This window comes from Neodiprion lecontei, chromosome 5 (assembly GCF_021901455.1).
Source record: "Neodiprion lecontei isolate iyNeoLeco1 chromosome 5, iyNeoLeco1.1, whole genome shotgun sequence".
NCBI classification, from domain to species: domain Eukaryota; kingdom Metazoa; phylum Arthropoda; class Insecta; order Hymenoptera; family Diprionidae; genus Neodiprion; species Neodiprion lecontei.
This window is the reverse complement of record NC_060264.1, coordinates 34713524-34741266: the sequence shown is the minus strand read 5'-3', so window position 1 is coordinate 34741266 and position 27743 is coordinate 34713524. Positions and strand designations below refer to the sequence as shown.

Here is a 27743-nt window from a genome sequence, read left to right as displayed (position 1 = left end):
AAAAGCTCGCCTTGCCTCTCACTTTTCGTTCGCGGAATTAAATTCAGTCTCGCTGCTGTTGCTGCCCCCGCGCGTGTTTCCACTTATTTGAGAAATACATCTTTGATCGAGTCTCATCCTCACTTTGAAGATGAAACCCACGCGTACATCTCACTCTGACCACGGGCAGACACACAAGCGTTGTACGTTCGATAAGCAAGCTTTCGGAAATCGGACGGGCAGAGAAAATTTGATGGATTTCCTCTCAGACTTTGTCTCTCCGTGCGGAAATAAATTTCATTCCGTTCCCGATCCCCGATGGGATCCCCCCTCACCTCCACAGAATCGAACCCTGCAGTCCAGTACGTATTTATTCAAAACCAAATATATACGTGTTATACCTAGTATGAATAAATTCAAACCTTCGGGAGACTGAATGAAACGGTCATTGCAGCGTTTTGATTGACTTTACGTATACCGATTTCCACAGACAAAAAAACTTCTCTCATCGATTGATCAAAGTTACGAAACGTGCCCCCAATCGAAAATAATAATAAATGACGGTGAAAAAAATAAAAAGCGAAAAAACCTCCGCCTCTGTTTACAACTGTTCATTATTCCGCCGACCGTTGCAAGGGATTCAAAATATTAGTTTTTTGCTCGTCTCGATGCGTGAGATATTCGTTTTATTCATTCTGTTTCCTTTTTTCTTCGCTTCTTTGACCTCTTTTCCAATTTATCGTCGGAATATTCCGTACCTGATTACAATGCCAAGGTGAATTCTTTTTCTCGACGTCGAGCTGGAGAAAAAGACGGTAAAAGAAGGAAGAAGGGGTGTAAATAATTTGTACTGTAGATATATCCTCGTCGGCGCTGATTCAACGAGACTCCCTGACGAGAATCAAAAAGTAATTGTCATTCTTTGATTGGTGCCGAGAATCCGTGGCCATGGATCAACGGAAGAGTCGTTGGAGGGAATTCTTCCGAGGGACCGACTCTAATTGATTGCACCCTCAAGACAGGTCCACCACATTAATCAAATTAAACCCTTAATTTACGGTGAATTTCTTTTTTTCTTCATCTCTCTCCCTCTCTCTCTCTCTCCCTCTCTCTCTCTCTCTCCCTTTCTCTCTCTCTCTCTCCCTCACACTCCCTCTCTCTTTTTCTTTCTTTTCCGTGTTTTTTCTTCAGAGACAAGCCAACGACCAATAAAAAATGTCGACCTCGGCAACGAATGACGTCAACCCACTGATAACGGGGTCTACCGGCGATTGTTGGAACCCCAGAAAGATTAACTGCCGCAGAAACGACGCTCCCGCTCTTTTCAAATTCCTAGCAGAGCTCGTTCCCTCCTTTTCCTCTCTTACACGAACGATTGTGAAACTTGCTGATCGTCATGGGCGCCCATGCTCCAGGTTTTGGCTCCCCGATCAATGACGATTCCCAACCGGGTTTTTCCGGGGACGCGTATCTGCGTGAAAAAAGTCTGCAACTTTTCTTTTTCACACGGCGTGAAATTTCAACTTTTAATACAAAGTTTCCCATAAACCGAGTACTTTCGTATTTGTTTTCATTATTACGGGGTATTCGGTACGGTTTTGAGTATTCCCTTTCAAAAAACGATTTCGCGACTTTTTCTTCCTCTTACAACAGAGTGAATTCATAACCCTTCGTTGGCGACCTAGGACTAATTCGTCCACTCGTATTGTCACTAAAATAATCGCTCGGCTCGATTTCTTATTGTTTAATAATTTTTATTCATTGCATGACTAAATATTTCATTAATCTGACTGTCGGAATAATAAAAAGAGAAACTAGCTTCCATAATTTTTTAATGATTTTTACCTACTTTTCCAGGGTAACCAACCGCCTCTAACCTGAAAAATTTCGACAGTTCTGAATTGAGCTCAGCTGCCACTGATAACTGCCAACATTTTTGAGGTTACACACATCTTCTAAATTTATTACGGTTGGTCACCCTGGTAAACAGCTGCTCTCGGAACGTGGCGCATGCGCATTAAATTGCAGTCATTGGGATTAACTCCGTATATAACCTCATCACATCACAGCTATCTTTAATAGTTATCATACAATTTTTAACTTCACGATTCTGCGTGTCAAATTAAGCCACTTATTTGCAAAAACAAAGATGAAGTAAACGCAAAAACTGATAGTAAGGACGTCGGTATTTAACATGTGAAACTTATTTCTTACATTAAATTCTCTGAGATGATCAATTATCATCCAAAATATTCTGAGATGTAAGCAAGTGTCATTACTTGATAGTCAATCGTGAGATCGGATATCAGATGTAACCAACCTTATTTGAAAGCAAAGAGCTTTTTGAAGAGCACAAATACCAAACGTCATTTAACCCAATATCTAAAATCACACCGTAATCTATAAAACAAAGATATGCAGTAAAAATATTTGCTATACAAAACATTGTATACGGTCAAACGTCTCCGTCGAAAAAGTTTTTGCGTTTATATGTTCGTTGCAACGTTTCACAATTTTATCTTCAACGTATAACCTGCAGCTGCATCGCGAAGTCGGCCGTAAATTGAATACTCAACGGTGATTTGGGGTCGTTGACTAGGTCACTCTAACGAACCGAGATTTCTAGGTTATCCTTTCGACGACTCGCGCATGAATGAATGCAAGCAATTTGTGCAGCCGCGTCTCGTGGCGCTGCACGTTCAATCAGACTAATTTCTTCACCGGGATGTCGTTAAGCTGCAGCGTTACGAAAAGAGGGTGTCTCGTCCCTAGTTTTTTTATTTTCTCTCCCCCCCCCCCATCCACCACCCTGTTCATCCATCGTTGCGCAACTCGTCTCGTTAGGCACTCGAAACGCACACCCTGCATCCATTGTCAAAGGGGACGGATCCCATCATTTAGCTAATAGATGCGGTACGTCCAACAAAGATTTCGCAGCGAAGAGCTGCGAAGGAGATTCAAGGGGGGAAAAAAAAAGATACATTTCCTCTGAATAAATAACGAACAGCTTTCACACCCTTCATCTTTTCTGCCTATATCTCCACTGGCGCTTAATGATCTAGAAGTAAATTTGAAGCTCGGATAATACAAGCTGCCTAATGTCTGCAGGAATGGACTTTACTGTGTGAATTGGCGGAACAAAATAGTTGGCCAAGTTTCAATTCTACACAACGAAGCATTATTGCTGACTCAATTTCACGTAAATATTCGTTAAAAAGTTTGCCAGAAATAACGTGATAGGTACTCCGTTACATCCAATATCAACTGATTTTTGATTTCTTTATAACGGTTTGGGTGCATTTTGATGTTTTCGTGGGATTTAAAACACAATACCTGATAACATCAATTGGAAAATTAGGAGTGTATCAGACTGGAATCAAGTAATAATATATTATATATAATATATCACGCTTATTGCGTTAGACGCGATTTATTATCATGTTATGGTTCCTCCAGATTTACTTGGAATTTCGCAAAAACTCGAGTTTTACATTTAGCAAACAAACTGTAGGTATATATGATAAATTGATCGGAATCAAAGTCTTCTTTTTGTTGAAAATTCCGTTAAAACCAATCAGGGATGAGAAAAGAAGATAAAAAAAAAAAAACAGCATCTCTAGACTGATTACCGAGAGTCTGACTCAGCCGAAGATATATATATAAATCTGTATAATATATAATATAAGTATATTGACTAGTTGAAATAAACTGATGAGATTTGTTTTGGTGAATTTTTTTCATCCCAAAGTGGAGACGGGATTGCGAAGCGGAGGGGCAGTCGATTTAAATAATGAAGATAATGATACATCCGTTTATATAATATATCGAAAGGGATTATCCTTTTGTCGTTAGAGATGCGCAGTGAGAGGGGGGAGGGGAAGGGGCAGATGGGTGCCTTTCGCCTTTAGAAGCCCGGTGCTCTATATCTGCAAGTCAAAGAATCCAATTTGTCCCATTGGATGTCCAATAAATTTGTGTCCTTTGACGAGGGACGTACGTCAAAATGTATCTGGGACTTGAACGAACATCTACGTACACGCATACGTACACGCTACGGTAATGCAGCTCTACCAGATTTTTAGCGAAGAAATTTCAACGAACCGCATGCGCTCCAAAGGGAAACCCAGTTATCCGTACCGCAGTGCTTGAACGAATCTGCAGGCGCAGTTCGAAAGGGGAATCAGGAGAATGAAAACTCGAACAGAGAATCGATTCTCGCATTACGTGGAAAGTGGTAAAATCAGTTTTTAAAATAGTAATTATTGACCAAGATTTGACTGACAATGAGCCGTGATCAAATCTTTTACGCTCTGAATTTTTTTGGGGTAAAATGTTACGATTTTGAAGAGAAAACGGAGCTACTCCGACAGCAGTGATATTTGACCTGAAAAAAAATTTGAAGCTACCTCTGGTTTTCTATTATATGTATATTTCATCTAAATTTTTTTCAGTGAAATTTCGCCCCTGCCAGACGGAGTGTCTCAATTTTCGATCTAAAAAATTTAGACTGATGGAAAAGTTACCGTAAACGTTAGGTTAAGTTAGGTTAGGTTAGGTTAGGTTAGGTTAGGTTAGGAAATTTCATCCCTCACAGTCTGAGTGTCTCAATGTTCACTGGAAAAAATTTAGACAGACGTAAAATTTGGATGTAAACTGTAGGTTTTTGGAGGAAAAAAAGTCAATGACATACCACACGCGAGTTGAAATTCCGTCACGTTACTCCGAGATCGCGGTTTGAAAATTTTTGTCTATCGCGTATGGATGCGTGTGTATCCGTCTCTGTCGAGTGGCGCAACGTTCTGAGGGAATAAGAAAAATGTAACACCGTCTGATATCCGGTACGTGTCAGAGAAGATGGCCGTGAGCGGAGGCGGGGAGGGAGATGCGAGGATTTCAAAAATATTCATTTTAATGGTTGACATAGCGGGGATATTGGTTACCGCTGGGACCAGCTACGTGGGCGGAATAGCCGATGCGATTTCCCTGGGAGTTCGCCGGGCGTCGCGACGCGCGATTTCGAATTTCAGGGAGAAACTAAACGCCCTAATACTCTCCGTGAGCAACGGTAACGATACGACATTCCACGGTATACTTAATTAGCCGAAATATCAAAGGGTGGGGGGGGGGGGAGGGGCTTGAGAAACTGCCGGGGGAACGATCGGCATTTATCTCGGGGCAAAGTCAGCGGTAATAAAAGCTCGACGCCTATCTCAAGCCGCGCAGCGAGAATCGCGAAATCGCTGAAACTGGAAACATGTCAGAATTCGAATACAGTAAAACTTACGATTATATCTTTCCGTATGCAAAATTTTCCACCCAGTCAGCGACCAACTCAAACATAGAAGGAATATTCAAATGCTGATTGTAATACGGTAACCAACCAGAGAACTACTCTCGAGAGACTTGTTTTGAATAAGAAACGCATTTTGGGAAATTAGGTATCACTGAAAAGCAGGGCACGGATTCGAAATTTTTTAACAAAAAAAGAAAAAAAAAACATCAGGACGACGAATGGTCTAAAAATATACCCAAATGAGTGTGCCAAGTAGTACATTTCCGCACTAGTGTCCTCGAAAATTAAATTTTGCACACCCAGTTAGGAAAAATAGTATCCGCAACACGTGCGGGAATCACCTGTTTTATGCACTAGTTGCGGAATCTACCATTACTTGAAAGCTATAATATTGAGGTTATATTGCGTGATTTGTGGAAAATGTTTCACGATATTGGACCAGTTTCAAGGTTTGGGGTACTCAACCAGTTTTCGAACGAGTTTTCTTGGATGATTCCCGACGTACCGGCAATCATTATTCACCTTAATTTAATTTTCAAAAATATATTATTTTGATAGCATCTGAGTCTTCTGATGCTGTTCACAAAATTCGTCCATTCCTGATGCGTCGGCAACTTAAATGCATAGAAAAACGTTTCAACGAGTTTTTTGAAATTCACCTGCTATAGTTTCATCGGTGGGTTTTTTACTGTTGGAAACAAAAAAAATAAAAAAATTACGCGGTCCCTTTTGCATCCCGAAATCGAGTTACGCTGATTGTCAGTGTTCAATATTTGCTCCGATTGAAATTCGTCCTGATCCTTGCTCCTGCAGTCGAATGAATTGAGCCAAGCTTTGCGGGAGAATGGATTTCCAGCTCGGGGTAAACCGCATGCCATAAATGTGAATAAACGTTTTTATTTGTGTTACTGTGAGATGTTTTCCTTCCCTTTTCTCTTACTTACTCTCTGTCTTTCTCTCTCTCTCTCTTCCTTTTCTTTCGCGCTTTCTTCATCGACATCAAGTCGATCCTTGGGTAAATTTAAACGAAACGAAAATTTTGCCCCAAATCACGTTTTACGTTTAAAACTGAGATATTTTCATTCAAACTGACTTGTCTCTCGCTTGCTTGCCAAACTCTGTTTGTCTTCCCGGAACAATTTCATCTCGCGGATTTTACCCTGGACAAAGGAACCCGTTTCGTTTACATTTGGAAAGGGAAATTTCGGCTGCCAAACTGCCGGGCCAGTCTCAACTCTGTATACTCGCATTATCCCACCGCTGCCACCAAAATACTCACTAGCGTGGGACAAGCTCGATATAATACACCTTCCGCCTACATTTCCCCCAATTTCTCTATCTCTCTCTCTCGTCTCCCTCCCGAATATTTGTCCCGAGAAAGTTTTCGCCCTGGCGCCCATACCGAAAGTTCTTCCCCTCTAATTTTACGCCCGCAAAACCTCTTCCGGGATCATTGCTTCGATATTGCTCCTATTACTCGCGCTCTTGCAAGAGGTTTATAAAGTACCTCGGAAGCCGGAGACATTCGGTGAGAACTCAACGGCGCAGAATTTCCATAACGCAACCTTATTTCGCCATTTTAAATTCACTCTCCTATTTGATCTTTCATCAGACGCGTAATAAGGTTAGAGTTCAAATCTAGGAAACATCGACGCGTCTCGCAGGTTATTAAATAAGGATGAAAAATATTTCACCAAGTATTTCGTACAAGCTTGAGAGATATTAATCTCCGGATAGCCCATGAAAAACATCGTTTGCCTCCCTTTGATGTGGGGGTCGTTTGCTGCGTAACGCCGTTCAATCCACGATTAAAATACTACGGTAGATATTAGAGTAACAGACATTGCACTGCGGGGGAGTAAAAATCCCATCCTCATCCTCATCGTCATCCCCGGGGAATACTCAGCAACGTCGAAACGCGCATGGTACCAAATATAGGCATCTATTCATCGAGTGCCTGTAGGTATGCTCGGAGCATCAGATAAAGACATCATCCCTCAAAATGGAGAAACTCTGTCGATACGTAGCTACGTGTATGTGCCTATCTCTCTCTCTCTCTCTCTCTCTATCTCTCTCTCTCTTTCTCTCTGTACACATATCATACGTGTACATGGGTATGTATGTATCTACCTATCTACATATATCTATGTAGAAAATACAGAGCCACTCTAATTCTGCATCGTACCGACTGCTTCTTTACCACGATATCGAACGGTGTAGTGAAACCTTAAATACTTCTATCCTAAAAGAATCGTACCCTTACCTGAGATACATGAACGGAACTAAATGTTATCCGATATTCACGGCTGTAATCTGAACATCATGACAAGTATCGTGAAATAAAACACAGGGTAGCTTTGTTTTCCGGAACCTTCGGAAATTCACCTTTTTTTTTCCTTTCACATTTCCTGAATGCACGAAGAAAACAAATATTTATAAAATATTCGTGTAGATTTTATTTTTAGTCTCCTCCGGACTTCGGTTTCTCTTGAGGTGTAAAGGAATAAAGAAGGTTTTGTGCAAAAAAAAAAAAAAAATACCGCTTCAATCGAGGAACTCAAGAGTTACACAGCCCTGGTCGCGAAAGTCTGAAGGAAAGATTGAAACTTTTGGTAAGGAAAAGTGACGGGTAAAAGGTAAAAAAGGCTGCAACCACGGTCGTGGAAGAGAAGCTCAGGGAACTCGAAAAGGTTTCATGCCCTGCCATCCACTCCATGCTGCAGGAGAGAGAGAAAGGAAGAAAGAAGAAACAAGAGATAGGGGCGAAGAATGAAGAGCAGGGGGAGAAACCTTAGCCTTCGAGAGAAATGGCGACGAACCGAATGATTTTTAGACGACTCGCGAGTCAAGGATCAGCCCCGCTAAAAAATTCTCCGTATTTTTCCACCCACGCGTCTGATGCAACAATGGGGGGACGAACATTGTTGTATTAAAATTTGTTTCCTTTTCCACTCCCACTTTCCGCCGGTCCTCCCGCCAAAGATTGTTCCTCAATTCCCGCCCGTAGCGCAGATTAAAATCCAATCGTTCCCATCCGACGATGCGATGGGAAGGCACAATTTCAGGAAAGTAAACAAGACAGTCTCGATTATCTTGACGCCGAAGCGAGTCTTCCATTTTGAAATTCTGCCCCGTCTATCCCCGGAGTTCGAGGTCGAATAGTTCGGGATAAGTTGGTCGCTTGTCGCGAGGAATGAGCTCCGGCAAATGGGTCGAGGGCTCTCGGCAAACCGATCCACCGGCTATCTATCCAGAGCTGAGCTATCTAGCTGTCTCTGATAATTAATCTAATTCCGGAGGTAAATGAGAAACTCGATTTTTATAACGAATAAGGAGAGCGAGTATTAAAATATCCTTTCAAAGAGAGGGAAAAACGGGGGGACAAGAAGGAACTGTTCGACCATAATTGTAATTATTTCTGCACAGCTGGTTGAATCATTGAGTACAATGTAAGTTAATCTTCGGAACTTCTGCGAGGTTGGGGGGAAGGGGGGGGGGGGGGGGGCATAAAGAAAAAGAAGAGGCAGAAAAAGTTGAGAGTTGTAACTCGGAAGTTAATCGAGACATCTAGAGAAGAAAGTTTTTCAACGGGGGAAATCCCAGTCAGCATCGAAAGAAGACGAAGAAGAAGAAGAAGAAGAAGGCCGAAAAACGCACCAACCGGAAGTTTCATTCGATTTGGTGTAATTTAATTGTAATTAAATTAACCGCAACAGCTGATTTTGATATCGGTGTAAATACGGAAAAAGTTTGAAAAATGTTGTCGTCGTAATAGAAACGGAGTTTATTGACTTTTCGCCGAAGTGTCGCGCGGTGTATACGGGAACGGAAGGATAAAAAAAAAAAAAAAAGAAAAAAAAGATGAAAACCCGGCAGCTTCATCCCGGTGTCTGGAAAGTTAATCCAACCGACGCGATTGCGGCTGGTAAACTGGCCGGGGACGCGAATTACATTGACTTATACTTCCTAACGCGCGTTTATTCTGCAAGGAGGGAAAATTTTCATCGAGGAGGGGGGTTGTTTGTAATAAATCTCCTGTTTCTGACAACTCCTTCCGCAATTAGTGCCGCGCGAGGCAATTAGCACCGACTTTAATTTCATTTATTGCTAATATAACTCCTTAGGTATAAAGTGAATAAACGAGTCTAGGAAGAAACGAGTCGATAAAACGAAGTTAATAACAAAAAACTAAATGTCAGGTTGTTACAATTATTAAAAGTAATGTGGCTGAATTCAGGATTTCAGGTATGAAAAACTCGGTAAAAATATTTGCATCTTTGCAAACTACTCGAGTATAACTCGACCGATTTGTTTCGAATTCTGATCCGTTCTGACTCAGACAAAATCACCAAGTCAATTCACCAAATTTTATCAATGTTGGATTAAAATGAGTTTCGAAAGATCTGTTCGACCTTAAAAGATTTGCATCATTTCCAGTTGAAAAAGAAAAGAATGTTTTCGCATACAACCGTGAGATGATTCAAAATCTAATTAACTCTAGGTTTAATACGTCCCAACACCCAGAAATCCATAGGCAAATGATTTTGTGGATGATTTTCATGGTCTAAATAGTCGAGATGATAGTAAAAGCTTGATTCTTCGTTTCGTGGTTAAATCTTTCAAAATTCGACGCCTATTATTGAATTTTATATTGTCTGAGGAAAATTCTGATTCAATTTCCCTGAACAAATTCACATACTGAAAATAATAAAAAAGATTACCGTGGCATAAAATTTCATCTCAGGAAGGCCTGCTTCAATTTTATCCGATACGCCCAACGAAGAAGTTTTACATTTCCAAACCCCAGATTTTCCGGAAACGGTTTCAGAAGGATAAAGACTTCGAGGAAATCCACACGAGAGCTTAAAGTCTCACACAACGGCAGCAATGTATAGAGTCATGTACGTGGCGAAGCTGCTGCTGCTGCTGCTTCAACAAACGAACTAGCAAAGCTGCAAACCAGCAGTTTTCCTCCCGAGAATCTCGCGAGTCGCAGTGTAATAAGCAGCTAATTACCAGATAATTCGCAAACTCTGAAACGCGATACCAACCAACCGGGGTGCCTGGAACGGGCACCGCGGGGGAAAAGATTACAGGAGAGTAAAACCCGCGCTGCATAATTTGCTTGTTGGTGAACTTCATCCTGCAATGGGTATTAAAAGATACGGAAGAACGCGAGCGCGTCATTTGATAAATTGGAAAAATACTTCTCTACGATATATTCCATCATTTTTACTTCCATGTATGAAAATTTCAACTCATCATATGAAAGGATACTTTCTAGGGATTTTTTTTTTTTTAATTGTAATCCGGGGCTTTTTTAGAATCATAGAGAGATTATATGCAACTCAAAGTTGTTTGACGTGTACAGTCGAGTGATAAAAACAGTGTCCAAAGCACAAGTGCAGGTGAAGTTAATTAACTAGCTATTAGAAAAAAACTCTACCTTTATACACTCAATTATAATAAATTATAACTTATGTTGTTTACAGATGGATTGCATACAAATCTCGTAAACTCTAATTCCCATCCAGCCATACAATTGACCACAAAAACAATTTACGTAAGAGCCGAGTAATAAACTCATAGAGTTTCACTTCAAAATATATTCATGCTATCAAATATCGATTTCGGGTGATTTTTTCAGGTTTCCTTAACAAAAAAGTCAAACAAGCGCGACTGTCGGTGTCGGACACGACTACCAGTGAAAACTGACCAAATTTTTGAGGTTAGGTTCGTGACGGTTGGTCGCCCTGGCAAACAACTGCCCTCGGACTGTAGCACTTTTGCCTTAAGCCATAGCAGACGACGGACCATTCTGTCTATAGATAATCACTCCGTATAGGTATGTGGCGTTAACGAACGGTACTCGATAAGGTAACCTGTTTCTGATTATTAATCGCTGAACTGTGTCGATAAAAATTCAGAGTTACTAATTCTTTTTTTCACACCTCTGTAAAAACTTTCTGACAAAACTGATCGGAACTCAATTTTGAATACAGTATCGCAGTAGTGGGAAAAACTTCACTTACCTTGAACCATGAGCTTGACGATGGCTTCCGGCATTGGACGGTTGTTGACAAGACAGTAGTACTCGCCACTGTCAACGGAAGTAACGGGATGAAAGAAGAGGGCGAAATTGTCGGCGATTAGGGAGACTCTGTTACGGTGCTTCCAAACGGTGGTGCTGCTGCTGCTGTACTGAAGTATCTGCGCTCCGTTTGCTCGCCATTCCAACATCAGGACAAGCGATTGCTCAGTGACACCTGGACAGGCAAGCGAAATATTTCCACCAGCCTCGGCGTTCACAGGCTGCAGCGGTATCACCGTCACGTCTGAAACATCGAAATGGGAATTCTATCAGGAAATGCGGCACAGTGCAAACAAATTTCAGAAAAATTTATACCGAGCCATATAAATGGTGAAACTTAGCAGACTGAGCGTTCGAATGCGCATGCGTAAGCTTTGTGAAGTTTAATGCAGGCTAGCCAACTCTAACTTCTCCAGCTGTCAAACGCAACGTATAAGGGTTGTGTAGGTTATGCGAATTTCTCAAGTTAAACAGATGTTAAATGAATGATGCAACGGTTCGGGAAGACTTGGCTAAGTTTTATTGTTAACTACCTTGACTTCCTTAATCACTGCTGGGAGTCATCGTAACAACACAATTTCCGTTCGGGAGATTTTGACATCTTGTGCCACGTTTCGAGTAGATAAGTTGGCTTCCCTGGCTTGTAGATGAAAGTATAACCGCGTCACGATTGCACTGACCAATAGTGCTGAATTATTTCGCGCCTGCGCAGTCGCTCAGCTATTGCTCAGCTCGCCAAGTTTCACCACTTTGTCTCGGTAATTTTGTGTAAATAGAATCACTGCGAATAATCAATCGATCAATATATATTCCCTGACCCAAAGACTCAAGCCTCTGGTTTTTTTTTTTTTTTTTTTACCCACCCATCAGCCGATTCTTGAATGTCGTCTACGAATCCGTGGTTGTACGAGTTTGAATTTTTGTAACTAAATCTGTGCCGTTTTCTTTGTTTGTCTTACAAAAGCCGGACATCGACGGGGTGGTCAAAGGATGCACGACTGGACACCGAAACGTGATCGGGATGCGAATAAGATCTGCCAGAGGAACCGATTCCTTCTGGATTCCCGAACGACTTCGAAATCGCGCGATGCCCTACGGCAACTAAATCGAGTCGTTTTCACTGATTGGTCGGACACTCCTCGCCTCGAGACTCTCTCACGATTGCCGGAAGAATCGATGTAGCTTCTGGACGAAAGCTGCCCCACCAAACTAGTTCGTTTCAAATATTTTCAATTTCAGTTTCAACGATTGGTATTTTTTCACAACCGTCTTTCGGCGGTGTTACAAGCTCCTGGATCGGCGATGGGTTTTATCATCCCCCCCTCCCTCCCCCAGAACTCACATCTGGCCAACTCCTGACCACGGTGTTCGCAAATGTTTACCTCGCTGATTAAATTTTTGAACGGCTGGTTTCCTACCCTCTTGAGGGCCTCACTCAACGACCGAGCGTGATTTCTACTACGTTTTTCTTCCTTTTCATCCAAAATTGGTTGGCCAGAAAGAAAGAGAGAAAAGAGGATCGAGAGAGACGACTTTCATTATCGGAGGAATACATTATTTTCCTTCTCTTCTGGGGGTTCGTCACGCGCGATATTAGATCCTTTCAAACTCTACTTCATCGTGGATCTGTTTGTGGTCGATCTTCGTTTAAAAAACGAACACCAACAAATCCCACAAATTATGGAGATGATCTTTTTGCTTCTTTTTCCTATTCCCAGTCTGCTTGACACAATGATGATAATTCTCACTCGTTTTTTGTTTCCGTTTATTTTTTGTTTGTTTTTTTTTTTTTATTCTAAAGGGGGAAGGGGATTTGTCAACCACTTTGCGGAGAGGACCAGGCCATCGCTAGCGAATGGAATCGATATCCTCGTAATAACGCGCACCAGAGGTCCGTGTATCCAAAGTCTGTCACATGGAAGGCATGTATGGGTTGAAGCACATCGAAAACAGGTACAAAAAGGCATTGTGTCCCCCAAGCTAGGCACAATGGACGCCTCTCTTTCATTCTCTAGTACGCGTGGCTACTGGCAAAGGCTTTTTCCATCCAACGAACGCTACTCGATAATCGATAGGATACGCGTTACGAAGGAAGGTGCGGGCACACGTCCCACACTCAACAATTTACCTGTGCCCATTTTCCCATGCCTCCTATGGGGCATTTCGGCCAACTCGACCAGGTTTCGATCCCACCGTTTGTAATATCGTTGAAACTTTTTGGAGGTAATATTAGAGCCGTTAAAACCCCAAATTTTATTCATTTTTCTGTGCAATCGTTTTCGAGATACGAATACTCAAACACTTTTCCAGGTTCATCTGCTTCAAGTTCTTGAAAAATTGAAAATGGAATAATTTCATCATTCGATTTTTTTTTTTTTAGCACTTTAACGTGCTTAATTCGCTAAAATCATTGTCCAATCGTTTTTCAATTGTATGGTAATGGAAATCCGATATACTCTCGACTCCGTAACAAGCATGTCAATCCTGGTTAAGGTAGCACGGAATGCCCCATATCCACAGTATCCAATTGAAAACGATATCGATGGGTGAAAATAAGCAATAAGCTTTGAAATAATTAATCCTTCATGGTTCGTTACGAATTCATCAAATTTATCGGATGCTGTGCACGAGAAGTTTAAAAATGTTACGCGTAGACTAGGCTACGGAAAAGAGATCGGAACCACGGAGTCTCGACTGCATTGCACCACTCCGCCGAATTTCTGCATATCGACATCAGCGGCTGAACATGGACATACACACACACAAACTTTAGAACGACCGCATGGATATGAGATGCTTGTGTGCAGATGCGAGCAGGCGTTATAGTCGAGTGTGCTTTTTGCCGATCAGCCCGTAGCCGCGATTGGATTCAATACGTGTTTTAATAGTCTCACTTTCTGCCGCTCTTTTGAGATCAAAGGCGACCAATCGCTGGCTAGCTACTGACCGATAAGCGACAGCCGACTGGGTACAAAAGAGGCGAAACGTTCGACAATGCCAACATTGGCGAACGACTGCCACTTTTCACTACTGACGGGTTTAACACTGCATGCGCACTTGGACTGCACTTCACTCGCTTGGTTTATCCCGAACGGTTGCCATGCTCGAAAAATTAAACCTCGAATAAAACATGTCACCATGGTGTAAGAAAATAAGGTGTCTTCTTGCGCATCACTGCCACCTTTAGCCAATGACACACGTTCCCCCACATGACGTTATTTTGAGCACCATTTTTAAAAGCTATAAAACAGCCATTCATTTTTACGTCCACTGAATCTTACTTGATGGGGGAATAATATTCAAATGTTAAATAATTGGTTACAGAGGTTATGTTGTACTTTTTACGACAGAAATAGACGTCATGTGGGGATCACGTGACTTTGCTAGTGCGCATCTCCGTTCAGAGCACACCTTGTTACCTTGCACCATGGATGTTGCCGTGTTTGTCGTTCTCCGAGCACTCGCTGATTACGATAATCACGGACCTGCTGCAATGGGTGATGAATGTTTGCACTGTCTTCAAGCGAGCGGCGGAGCTGTATCGTCGATCATAAATTAGGGGGTACTTCGGGATAATGTTTAAGGAAGCTTTTCTGTCTGAGTACTTGGTGACGAGGTGCCGGATCGGTTGCTGATCACGGTGAAAAGATCCTTTCAATTTAATTTCGTTGAAATCTTTCGCGAAACGGCCGTGAACAGCTTTGCTTTCGTATATAAGGTATACTATGTATACACTTATACCCTCGACGAAAGGGCAGACCTTTACCTTTAGCCAACTTTAAAATACATTTTACGAAATGAGTGGAAAGCAAATACACTTTAGGTAGAGCTTCATCCCAAGATGATGGGATTGAAAATTATTACCACTCCGCACAAGCGAGTGAGACGGTCCGTTTCTGTCCTTCTTTCTCCTTTTTTCCCAACCATATTCCCTCCTCGATTCCTCCGTTCCTTTGCACAGCCTTCAACCGAAACGACTACCTACGGCTAACCAAAGTCGATATTTAATCGACTGTGCGTCGTTAAATCTTTTGTTATTAATAATAGCCCAAGTTTGCTTCGACTCTTTAAGAACCACAAATATTATCCCATCTCTCCGTGATCATTTGACTCGATTACTAAAAATCGATGCCATTCTTCTCTGCCTCCGACTCTCGTCTCATTCTTTTTGGTTCCTCTTTCCCTTTTCTCTGCAAGAACCGTATCGCGGAATCGCATAATATTTCGCTGGCAAAAGGTCGAGGATATCGCTGACGCCAAATTGTCATGCGTTCTACCATAACTCTCTTCAGCTATCTCCACTTCCTTCAAACATGCTCATATTTATTCATGGTATACTTTGGCTTAATTTCATAGAGTGCATCTAAAAGTTCTGCAGGCAAGTCAGGGAGAATCCATACATACGTATAGGCGGCTCACATGTATATTCATTCACTTATGAATAGCTACCTAGCAAAATTCATCCTGATCTATCTTTTACTCCCCGCGTTCGCGGTTTATACTGTACGTCATATCTTGCATTCTTGTTTCATTAATTTATTATTATATAACCCCTTCTCAAAATGAAAACCTTAAAGATCAAACTTATATACAGCCCACAGTTATAGGTACCTATAGGCATAAGTAGAACCGAACAAGAAAAAGAAAGAAAAAAAAAAAGGGAAACGAGAGTAACATTAAAAAAGTTTTCACTCCCCACAGATATCAGGACTCGAGCGAGGCATTTCACTTCAAGATGAACTTTTTTACGGTAAAAAGGAGAACGAAACTTGCCTCATAGACAGACTGAGTAGCGATTAAGAAAATTAACCAACCCGCCACTCACCTTGGACTCTGCCCGAAGGTCGTAATCTTAAAAAAATAGCGAAAACCCTGGACCACACATTTGCATGAACCACGAAAAAGCGAAACGAGTGTACAAAAAAGCTTCCACCGCAAAGCCTATATACTTATTGCATAATATACACACAGAACCAGCCATAGTTCACTCCAAAGATTATCATAACACATTTGATGCACGGTCGAAGCTGCTCCGCAGGTGAAGGTAAGAGCCTTTGTTCGACCTTGGACGTGACCTTCGAATGGACATTATCTTGGTGGGCAGTAGCGGAGGAATTTACGCGAATATCCGAATCTCTTTGCAGCTTTTTTCCCCGAGAGATTTCAGCGCAAAGTCCTGAATCGGACGTTGGCAATTATTGACCAAATTTCTCGCCAAAGGATAACGTAAAGTGTAAGGTTAGCGAGGGTGGTGACATCCCTCATACGCACTGCTCACCGACTCGGCAAAAACATGATTTGACGGTCGACGAGGCCGGGCGAGAGGCGCAAGCATAATTTGCTTACGCGACCAAGATTTGCCACGGTGCAAAAAAAGCCTCGGGTTTTCCAGGCCTCCCAGTTCCCGCTATATATATATATATATATATATATATATATATATCTCTTATCCGAGAGGTGAAACCTCTCGTGAAATCCTTGCATCCACCTATGTTCCGGGATCATCGATCCGCCCTCACGCCTCGATAAATTCCATACCTTTTGACGCTCGATCCTCGCTTTTTGCCGCGCGCATAACCTCTTTGACAGGTCCGTCCTAACCTACGCGGCTCGTGAAGCGCACTGACCCGCCAAACGCGTAGTTTCATACCGTCGATGACGCTGCCGAGGCCGAGGTGAGAGAGCATCATAGGTATGACCGACAGAAAAACATTTGAAAGATAAAAACGAAGAAGAAAACGGATTTTGTAGACTGGGCGATTCTCGTCCCGCGTATAGGTTGTGTTATGTATAAGTCTGAAGGAGCGAGTGTAATGTGCAAAGTTTGAGAAGGGAGACGACGTGTACATAAGGAAGACACGCGCCGTCGAGTTGCGTCAATTTCTTTCGTGTTGGCTTCAATTTCAGCCGTGGAATACCCGAGATTATGAACATACATACCTACATACTTGTATGTATGTAAATGCGCGTGCGCGTGCGCGTGTGGTTATGGGTACATGTGTACATATGTGTATATATATATATATATATATATATATATATATGCGTGTATGCGTGTGTGTGTGTCTATACTGGAACTACTTGCTATTCGGAAGATCCTAGAGTTTTACTCGACGGGGAGAAAGAAGCGGGATGGATATAACGGAATGGGGATGGGTAGGATGGCCCGCCAGACCCGGTCGATAATTCAGATCCGACGTCGCTTCCAATCGCTGACTTACGCCAACTTCGTTCCACGCGATCAGAGGATATCTTATTCAAAAAGAGAAGAAGAGGAGGAAGAAGAAGGTAAAAGAGAAGGAAATCAGGATAGACGAAAAGGGGACCTGGATGCGAATATCTGTAAATCAAAACCAACAAAATTTTCAGATATTTTCACATCTGTTATTTCGATACGGTTTACGGCTACCGTAGCTGTAGAATTACACCGTTTATTTCAATCACTGAGCTGCAGTCCGTGAGCTTCGACTTATCTCAAGTCGCTTTATCAGCGACAAAGTTCCCCCGTTTCGGATGACGAGAAAGTTGGCTGAAAAAAAAAGGCATGCCGTACCTGGTATGGACCGGACTTATTCTTTATCTAGTCAGCGGAACGAATGTGCGGTATCAAATTCCGCAGGAGCCGTTGGAAATTACGATGCTCGGGATTATGTGGGTTTAAGGTATACGGACGTCGAGCTGCCGCCGGTAAAACTCGGAGAAATGAACACCGAAATACACGATCCAAAAACGACTTGGGCCAAGACAGCGTCAGCAGAACGTGTAACGCCAACGATAGAGGGTAAAAGGTGGGAAAGGTTGTGTACGACTCTTAGGTTAGGTTGATTAATCGATTACCCAGCAGCCACTGGTTTTCGCGTATTATTCAAAAGTTCGAGTGCGGTTGAACTACGTTTTCATTACAACTCCGCGTTTCTCTGTCGAGGATGGATTTCAGGTTTTACGTTCTGATTGGCCGCTCAAAACTTTGATCACGCTGGTTCAAAGCATCAAATTCATCGGCCTGCTTGATCCGCGAGGTTTGACCCGATTCCATAGTGCGTGAACACACATGCGCGGTAATTTTTTAATTTTCTATGAAATTTCAAAGGGATCATTTTATCGTTAACCGTTCGTCGAACACTCGAAATAGCAAATAATCACAATTTCGAGGATTCAGGAGGAAAAAAACGTGCGGGACTAACGTTGAACCAATCACACAAGTCATATTACGACTCGGGCTCAGAGGATATGGAGTACAGCTTTCGACGAGCCTTGAGGTTTAATTAACCTAAATTGAGGAAGAGACAGTAACTGCTAACTAAGACCCTTTCTCGTAATTGGGTATAAATGCCCATGGAATTCAGATCTGACCGTAAAGTTACCCCGGATCAGACCTTCGGGCTGACTTGAGTGAAATATCTTCACGAGTTTCGCGGGGATAAGCGACCATGTCCTTACTTTATTCAATGTCCCTGCCAACCCGTTCGACCTGCCGTTTCACAAACACCCAGATCACGGATTGACACCGAGCCTAGGTGACAATCAACGTCGTCAGCACTGGAGCAGCGTAAGGAGACTTTCGAAGTTTGACTTCCAGACGCTTCGATTCCAGGCAAAGTTCGTCTCACTGAAGACAGCCAAGGACTCACTGGGACTTCACACCCTGCAGGGTTGCCCGAAAGCAGCATGTCGAACATCCATTCGAGCAGTGAAAGAAGATCGTTCGCACGTCACAGAGTGACAAATAATATGAGCTAATAAGAGTTTCGTGTGGAAATGCTTTGCCACTGTTCAACTAGTCAACCTGCAGATTTCGGCTCCGGTTCCGGTTAACGGGATCGATAACTTAGGGTCGGCAGCTTTGCGGAAGGTAATAATTTATCGGGGCTGAGGTCTGATTTGTTCGAAACTCGGGCTGCAACCGAATGGCTTAGCTACCTGGACCTATTCTCATCCACGATTTAGCAGCCAACTGACTTGCAACGGTGCCCGACCGTTTCATCTCAACAACGACGATCGCTCCTTCTCCACTTCCGGTAACGAAGCGAACTTCTGTGTTTGACGACGTATAAAAATGATATCCGGTTGATCCCTGTACTGAGACAACGGCGACGACGACACCGGAAGTTGACGACATCAAAGCTTCCCAGCGTAGTCGATGCTCCCGTTCGAGATACCTTCCGCAGGAGAGGATTTCCCGCCATTGTTTCACCGCTAACGCTCTTTAATTTTAGCTATGGAACACGTCCGATATCGGCCGCCATTATTTGACCGGGCCAATTTCAGGGCTCATGGTCCGTCGATGTACCTCATCGGCCATGTTGAATCCTATCGTAAACCACCTCGGATATGCTACTTAATTTCCTATGCAAGAAAACCCCTGCGCACAAAACTCGACGGTCGTTCGTTTTAACGATAACCATAAGACATAATTAATTAGCATCAAGGTGCTTGTTAAACGCTGTTACAACATTACTGTTTATGTATCTTACTTCTCGTTCACCGTGTTTACCTAACTTCGTTTCACGCACACATTACCTTGATATTTGCTTAGTCCTTAATTTCGTCGTGTGCAGAATTTCCCTAATTTTTTCAACCGGCGCTACACGGTTTGTTTTTTTTTTTGTACCTTTCTTCGCTACATTATTTCTACATCATATATGATCACTCTATTCGAAGCGAACTACCCGTGTACCCAATTTTTTTCCTTCCCTTCATCCAGCCAATGCCGACTCAACTTTTTTTTTGCAATTAAACCAAATTTCTGACGTACATCTTTATAAATACTTAAACTTATCTTCTTCACACCTCGTACATAAGTATAAGAAATTCTCTCGACCTTTAATCGTCGGTGGTAAATATCACTGATGTCGGGTCGGTCGGTCAGTATATAATCAGAGTAGCAGAGTCGTAATGGATATGAAAGAGAGAGCTAAAAACCAAAAAAAAAAAAAATTACTTTAATCATCGGGAAAATGATCTTCGGTTGCAAAAAGACGCGAGCTAACGGCGAAAAAGCTTAAAGCTGAGTCAAGGAAATGAGGAGGGGGTAGGCGGCTGTGCGGCGGAGCGGGTAAAAGCTCGATGGGTGTGTATAAGGCAGTGCTAGGGAAAAGCTTGATTGAAATGATCCGGCCGATTGGCACGTCATAATCTCGTCCTTTCTTCTGCCGCATCCTCTATTTCGGTAACCAACCCTTACCAGGGAGATCCTTTTTCTGTCTCACGTTTCCTCGTTAGTAAATTACCAGAGCGAGGGTCCTGGTGGACCAGAAAAAGGGACGAAAAGGAGACGAAAGAGAAAGAAGAATAAGATGAAGAAGAAAGAAGAAAAAACAAAGAAAAAAAACAAAACAACAAATAACACCGGTTCTCCCGTACGAACGAGTTTTCCGAGCATGATTTCAGCCGCAAGCTCCTCTTTTCGAGTGTCGAGATCTCTTCCTCTATTTCCTCTTCAGCCTTGCGTGACAAGCCGAAAAACTTTCACCCGCGTGATGAAAGGCCGACTCTATCTATATACAATATAAATATATACACACACGTTATATATATATATATATACATATACATATATGCATGTATATACACCCGTTTTTCGTATCAATTACTCTGGCAAAAATATGATCATCAATACCCTGTGGAAAAACTTTTCTTTTTCTTTATTCCGTCCCTCTTCGCCCCCTTTTAATGTTCATGGGATAAAAAGCATCACCGCCGGAGAAATCGAAGAGAGAAAAATACAATTTATTAATAAATGGGAGCGAAAAGCGAAGGGATGAAAAAAAAACAGTGGTAGTTATACTCGCATGTTTATTACACTGTGGGATCGGCCGCAACGAAGCCAAGAGCCAGAGTAAGTAAGTAGGTAGGATGGTTAAACGCATTTTGTGGCTTTGTTTCGCAACAGATGTGGCTGGCGAAGAAAGAATCAGTGATGTATAGACGTTGAGAGATGAATGAAGATGACTGATACACAAGGTATAGGAGAAGGTGGGAGGCGAAGGAATCTCGTAATATACGACGAGAGATTAAACGTGAAAATAAATTTTCAAAAGCGGAATGAAATTCTTGTTGTACGATATAATGGGTGTGATGGAAAAAAAAGCCATTCAAACGTTGAGGGTGTGAAAAACGCACCGTTTTGTGTAAAACTTTATACCGTAGCGTGTTTCTTCTACGTTTTTTTTTTTTTTCTTTCTTTCTCTTTTCTCCTTCTAATTTTTCTATAATTTCTTTTTACTTTAGCTTTTGTTCCTCCGAGCAAACGATTGAAAAATGAAAGTTTAACACGCGAGCGCTTCGCGGTGCCTGCAGCTGGCAGTTTCTACTCATCGCCTGCTGCACAGTGGACAATAGCGTCGTTAGCGATTATCGAGCTGTTTTCACCCGCACGTCATAAACAGTGCTGACAGAAACAATCGCCAAGTAAAGCAATAAATATGGATTTTATATCGCTGCAGCGGAATCCTCTCTGAAACAACTCTGCACTTTCAGGCACCTACAACATCCGTATCAATATTCACGTGACACAATTGCATGGTTTATTATTCGATGTTTCAGACGCGGTGCGAACGGCATTGAATCGATTTTTAATGCACCGGTATCGCATAATCGCGGATTGTGACCGGGATTCTTTTTTCACATTCGGTGCTACCTACTACAAAAAATTCTTCATCATTCATAAATACATAGTCTTCTGATTACTCATTAGCCGTGTAATGCTTGCCTCTTACTAAGTTGTGAATATCATTACTATCGGATATGAATTGAATTTTTATTCTACACATCTTAACGCGCTTAGGTATCTTGACTGTCGATGATATTAATTTTTTCATTCCCGTGTACAAACTTTCACGCATTTACAGTCAATTCCAGAAAAAATAGCAATTAACCCGCTCATCCAATCGGCGCGTGAATGAAATGTCAACAACGGTTCAAGATTTCGAAAGATTTCGAGATTTTGAGATCCGTCGGACATGGCTCTTTTAAGATTGGACTCGATTGATATCTTATTGATCCAAAATCGCAGTCCAGTTTCCATAAAATTATCCAATCAATATGGGAGAGAAAGAATGAATGAATGAATGATAAATTTACTATGCCGTGGTAATGCAACCTTAGGCAAGAAAGAGAGAGACAGAGAGAGAGAGAGAGAGAGAGAGAGGGGGGGGGGGGGGGAGTGGCTGGCTGCTGAAACCATCAATCAAGCTCACGCGGGACGTTGACGGAATTCCTGAATCTTTTAATCTCCAAGAGTTCCTCAGGGACAAAAAGTTGTTATTCCACCGGCTCGGTCTTGTCGCCCAATATCTCGAGCGAGAGAAGTATTCTTCGTTGTTCGGATCGAAATGCCTCGGGATTTTTGAGGGTGGACGTTCGTTTATGCTGTATAGTCGGTAAAACAGTATTCATCACTTATTGGCGATTCATGGAATGGAAAATGAACGATCCGCGTGAAGTGTGCCGGGATCCGTAGATCCTTGGCAACCGTGAAAATATCTTTTCTCAATTTCTTATTCGTTTTGCGAAACCGTTTTCGTACATCGATCGAAGAAAAGGTTATCGAGACTTTCTCTATCAATATGGTACATCAGTTCCGTACTCAATTATGCAAAGGGAATATGTTTGCGTATTTACACAATATTGACAAGAAAATACGTCGGAGAATAGCGTGCAGGGTAAACAATGCGTTCGTCGAAAATCGAAGTTTCAGTCTAAAAAAAATATTATTGTTTAATTTCGAGCACGTATGAAAATTTATATATTATACCAGCAACAGTAAATTCGATTCCTATTGTAAACCGACGGAAAAACATGTATTCGACAGTTATATTGTTCCAAGTATTGCCAATTTTCGTTGAAAGGACGCATTGGGAAGAAATGAGGAGAGAAAAAAAACGGACTCCTCGAACGTGTGGAAAGCTGTGCAACTTACACAGTTTCGAAGTTGATGTACAATCACTTCATATTTACTCACTCAGTTTTAGTGAATGACCTGCAGGCCATGCATTGAAATACGAAAGAGAAGCTGAGCGTGATAGCGATAGCGATACGTCGAGAGGGCAAATATTTGTGTTTGCATGAAACGAATCGCGTGGTTACAATTAATGACATAGGTACGTCACGTGACCAGTCGGCCGGTTTCTAGGCAGACCCGCCCGCTGACACAGTACACAATAAGGTAAATGATACCTTGTCGAACACTGTAATTACCTTCTTTATTAGCTCTTTCGTAATTACATACCCGCTTCAGCCATTTCCTACCTCGTTTCGCTGTTGTGCTGCAGTACGATATAGAAGGAACAACATTCGACAGTGTGCGTATAGCAGGTCAGAATGAGTGGATTGGATTTTCGTATAAACATACGAAAAGTATACCTTATACGCGGGAAAATTTACCACCGGAAATTAAACAACCTGACTGATTTTTTCACCAGATTCGGATTGACATGCGAGTCAGACCCTTGGATAAGATTGAACAATACACACAGAGACAGGATTTGTTGATTTTACCGAATGTGGCGTAAGGGATGATATTTTTTTCAGTCGGAAGAACGATTTGTGTTATAAACTGAAACGAAATCTGGTTGATTTAAGAAAATATCTTACCCGCCACATCCAGTAAATTCCAACTGTTGCAGCTCAAGTTTGCCCGGTCTGATAGGAACGGCGGAATAAGAGAGGAGCGATGGAATAAGGTAGAGGAATGTGGAACAAGAGCGAAACGATGAAACAGAAACAGAGTAGGAATGTGGAAAATAAGAGGAACGATGGAATGCGGTAGAGAAAATTGGAACAGGAGCGGAACGATGGTACGGGACGGGAATGTGGAACAGGACAGGAACGATGGAACCGGGTTGGAATGTGGAACAGAAAACGACCGCTGCAGTAAGATAACACGAAAAAAGATGGCGTAAGGACGCGATATGTGTGTAGCATTGCACAGTTATTAAGACTTGTCCATATTTAACAGTGTCTCGGTCAATACGTCCTACCGAGAGTCTTCCAGAACTTCGTTTCTGGTTTTAATATAAAAGGACAGTCGATCGGTAGTTCGGATATAAGAAACGGACCCCTCCGGTCAAAATGACGGCGATAGAGACTTGCAGTCTTCGGGCGGAATGAATGGGGAAAACAATAATACGAAAAGGGAGAGAAGAGCATGCAGTGCGATATTTTGACGGCACATCTCTCGGTTTCACCCGCAGGGCATTAAGGAGTGACGGAAAGGGTGTCTCGCCTTGAAGCTGGTGCAGGGAGAGGCGTTCGCCGAGTAAGAAATACGATGGGGTGACCGTAATTATTATGGTCGCGTGTCAGCCGGCAGCAGGGGCGGTTGGCTCAGCCTTAGCAGGTTGCGGCGGCCTGGAGCCGGTATTCCCAAGTATAATTATTTGCGTTGCTATTACTGTCGGGAAGATAACGCCTGCGCGTATCAATAATAGATTAGCCGCGAGTTGTTTGTGGCGAAAACCATCAAGATACGTTCTCGTCGGCGTACCGCGGCTGGTTCACAATAATACCATTAATATATAACACGGTGAAACCCAAGAACGGCAGGTACAAATACCGAAACTCGAAAAATTTCCACTTCTCATTATACCGTACATTTCTTAACTATTTCGACTTTTCACCGTAGCCGGAAAATCCAAATTAACGAATTACTACGGTTGTAGGCAAATCATTTTTGCAGGTATAACAATGACTGGTAAAGTAATACTTCTTTATATATGTATTTATTCATTCATTTATATATATTATATGACGCATTATCAGTAATAGCAATAGTTATTAACTACGTTTATCGCGTCCCATTGATTAACTATTGAGAAATCCTTCAATTAATGTACGAATAAATAAGAGAGCTTTAAAAAATACAATTTAAACGTACACCGTCTGTGCACACATGATTTATTTTTTATGAACTATTTTCATTTAATTTTTTATTCCAGGCTTCTTTAAAATTTTTCACAGACTAATTTCTAGGCTGTTTTTTTTTTTTCATGCCACGTTGATTATTCCATCATGAAAAATTGAAAATGTTGAAGTAAAAAGTATGTTTAATCCCAGACTTATTTGTCTACCGTTTGATTTTTTTTCTGAAACGTTATAAAATTCAAAAAGATCAAGGTCTGAAAAAAATTAAATCTTATTTTCTAAGGAAAAAAACGAAATCAAAAATCTGCCGGCACCCTTTAATAGTAAGATAGAGCATTGAAACTTTGAGGATCATCTTTTTTCAAGTTTAACCCAAGATTTTTTAATTATATTTTTTTAAATTTTTTTAATTTTCAATATATATATATTAGGATGGCCGCTGAAAAAAATGTTCATGCTCCAAAATATATATATATGTATACACCCCAATTATACCTGCAATATTTGCACTCTCGTCATTACGGTGAACATTTTTCTCCCATGGCAACAGCGGTGAATGTTTCTTTTTTTCTTATACTTTTTTTTCTCACTACTCACATTAACGGCAGTCCTTCTCATGTCCTTTAATTTTTTTTATTTTCATCCTCTTTCTTTTTACACGGGGCGGAATCCTTGGATGTAGTTACAACCTCCCTCGTTAGCTGACCAACGCGTTTCGTGTTCCAGTTCCTGATACATTTACTTCTTTTTCTTCTACCTCTTCATCTATTTTCGGCTCTTGCAACAAAGGAGATATTCCAATTGAAGTGACCCCGAAGTCTCGAAACAAAACGTGCAACGGTGCACGAAACGAAGCTTCGCACTTTGTCAAACTCAGATCCATCTCCATAATATTCATATTTCATTGAAAGAGTATTTCCACGATTTTATAGCAAAGAAACGTTGAAATTCTTTCACGATGATTAATAATGACTTAAACACTGATTTATTTCCTGCTTCTTTGAATTCACGTTCATAATTTACCAAGACTGTTTTAATTCATATGAAATTTTCCGTCACTTGTATATTATTTCTATTCGTAGACTTTCATGGCCATGAGGATGATATGTAAGGTTCTTTATCGATTGACGTCCAATAATCAACTGTTTCTTTATTCCGTACCACCGGCCCACTTTTCGATTAGTATTGCTAACCAACTTCAGGCTAGTCTGTAAAGAAGCTCGTTCGTTTCTAGTTTAGGGCTTTTACTACTACTCAGCCAAGTAGAATTTAGGTGAGAATCTAGTGAACTAAATTAACCAATATTGCCTTCGATCGAACAAAGAAAAACGTGCGAACTTTCTGTGATATAATCAAATTTATAAGTGAATTTGAAAACCTATCCTAAAAACATGTGAATTTTTGTAGCCAATAGCCTGAACATGTTTCGCCGCAGAGAACAAACAAACAGATAATTATTGATCAACAATCAACGGAAAAAGCCTTGTTTATCTGAAAATGAATACAAATGTTTTTCTATTCACGCCACCATGTCTGAGAACATCGAAGAGGTACCACCCGTAGGAATAAAAAAGTGCATCACTTATGAATTTGAGATTTTGTTTGCATAGGAAAAGACCGTGACGTTGTTTGAATTTAAAATATATTATTCAGAAATTAAATTCATCCAGGAGAGTGGAATAAATCGATTCGCCCTCGCGGGAGTACATCGATCGATCTCGACATCATCCCGCATGTAAGAGCAATAAAAGTATGGTAGAGAATTTTCAACTCGTAGGGAGGATTCAACGAATCACCTCCTCCCGGAAGCTAAGTTCAGTCTTTTTTCGAATCGTCTTCTTCTTCCAGTTCGTGCTCGTTTTCCCGTCCCTCTTTTGCCTCGGCACGGAACCGGGTATAGAATCCCGAAGACCGAAAGCGCACGAGCCATGGAACAAGTAAAGTTTGAAGCTCCTTCGCGCGAGCTTAACCCCAATCTATGGTAACGTAGTTACCTCAAATGCACACATACTCGTCGTCCGGAAGGAGGCGACTCTTGATTCGCGCCCCATCTTCACGGAGTCTGTCTACCTGGTACCTACTACCATTGTCCTCATCCTGCACCGCGTAGGATTCCGCAGTTCGAGTCAAGTAGGTATTTACATAGGAACTTGTATCTGTTCGGTGTCGCTTCTGGAACCTCCCATCCCTCCGAGCAGATCCTTATTCGTACTCGTTCGCAATCTCTTTCTCTCTCCCTCTTTCTTTCTTTCTCTTTATCTTTCTTCGAGCACCTACCCAGATTGAAATTAGATTTCCGTTGTTCCACGTTGGCCAAGCCAACCCACCAACCAACCAACCAACCAACCGCCGTTACTCGCCTCCGCAGAGACAAACCCAAGGAAATCTTTTTCATTTAAGGTGAGGTAACGTGCCCAACTATCGAACCTCGAGGTTTTACACACCGGTGATCGTTCTCATCATCAGGGTCATCAGCGTGTTTTCTCAGTCGTTCAATTCTTCTTGGTCTGATCGACT

General features: G+C 41.8%; 1 protein-coding gene and 1 long non-coding RNA gene across 4 annotated transcripts in view; one reads left to right on the top strand and one right to left on the bottom strand.

Moving 5' to 3' along the window:
* The window catches only part of LOC107219709 (tyrosine-protein phosphatase 99A), a 330930-nt gene that overhangs the window by 200408 nt on the left and 102779 nt on the right, over positions 1-27743 (bottom strand). For all 3 annotated transcript variants that reach the window (XM_046739670.1, XM_015658025.2, XM_046739671.1), the window contains exon 2: positions 11305-11607. In XM_046739670.1, the coding sequence (XP_046595626.1) occupies positions 11305-11607 (303 nt within the window). The remainder of the gene's footprint in view (positions 1-11304; positions 11608-27743) is intronic.
* On the top strand, positions 23650-25111 carry LOC124294479. The gene is made up of 3 exons (XR_006904358.1): positions 23650-23678; positions 23786-23871; positions 23990-25111. It is a non-coding gene; the product is annotated as an uncharacterized LOC124294479 (long non-coding RNA).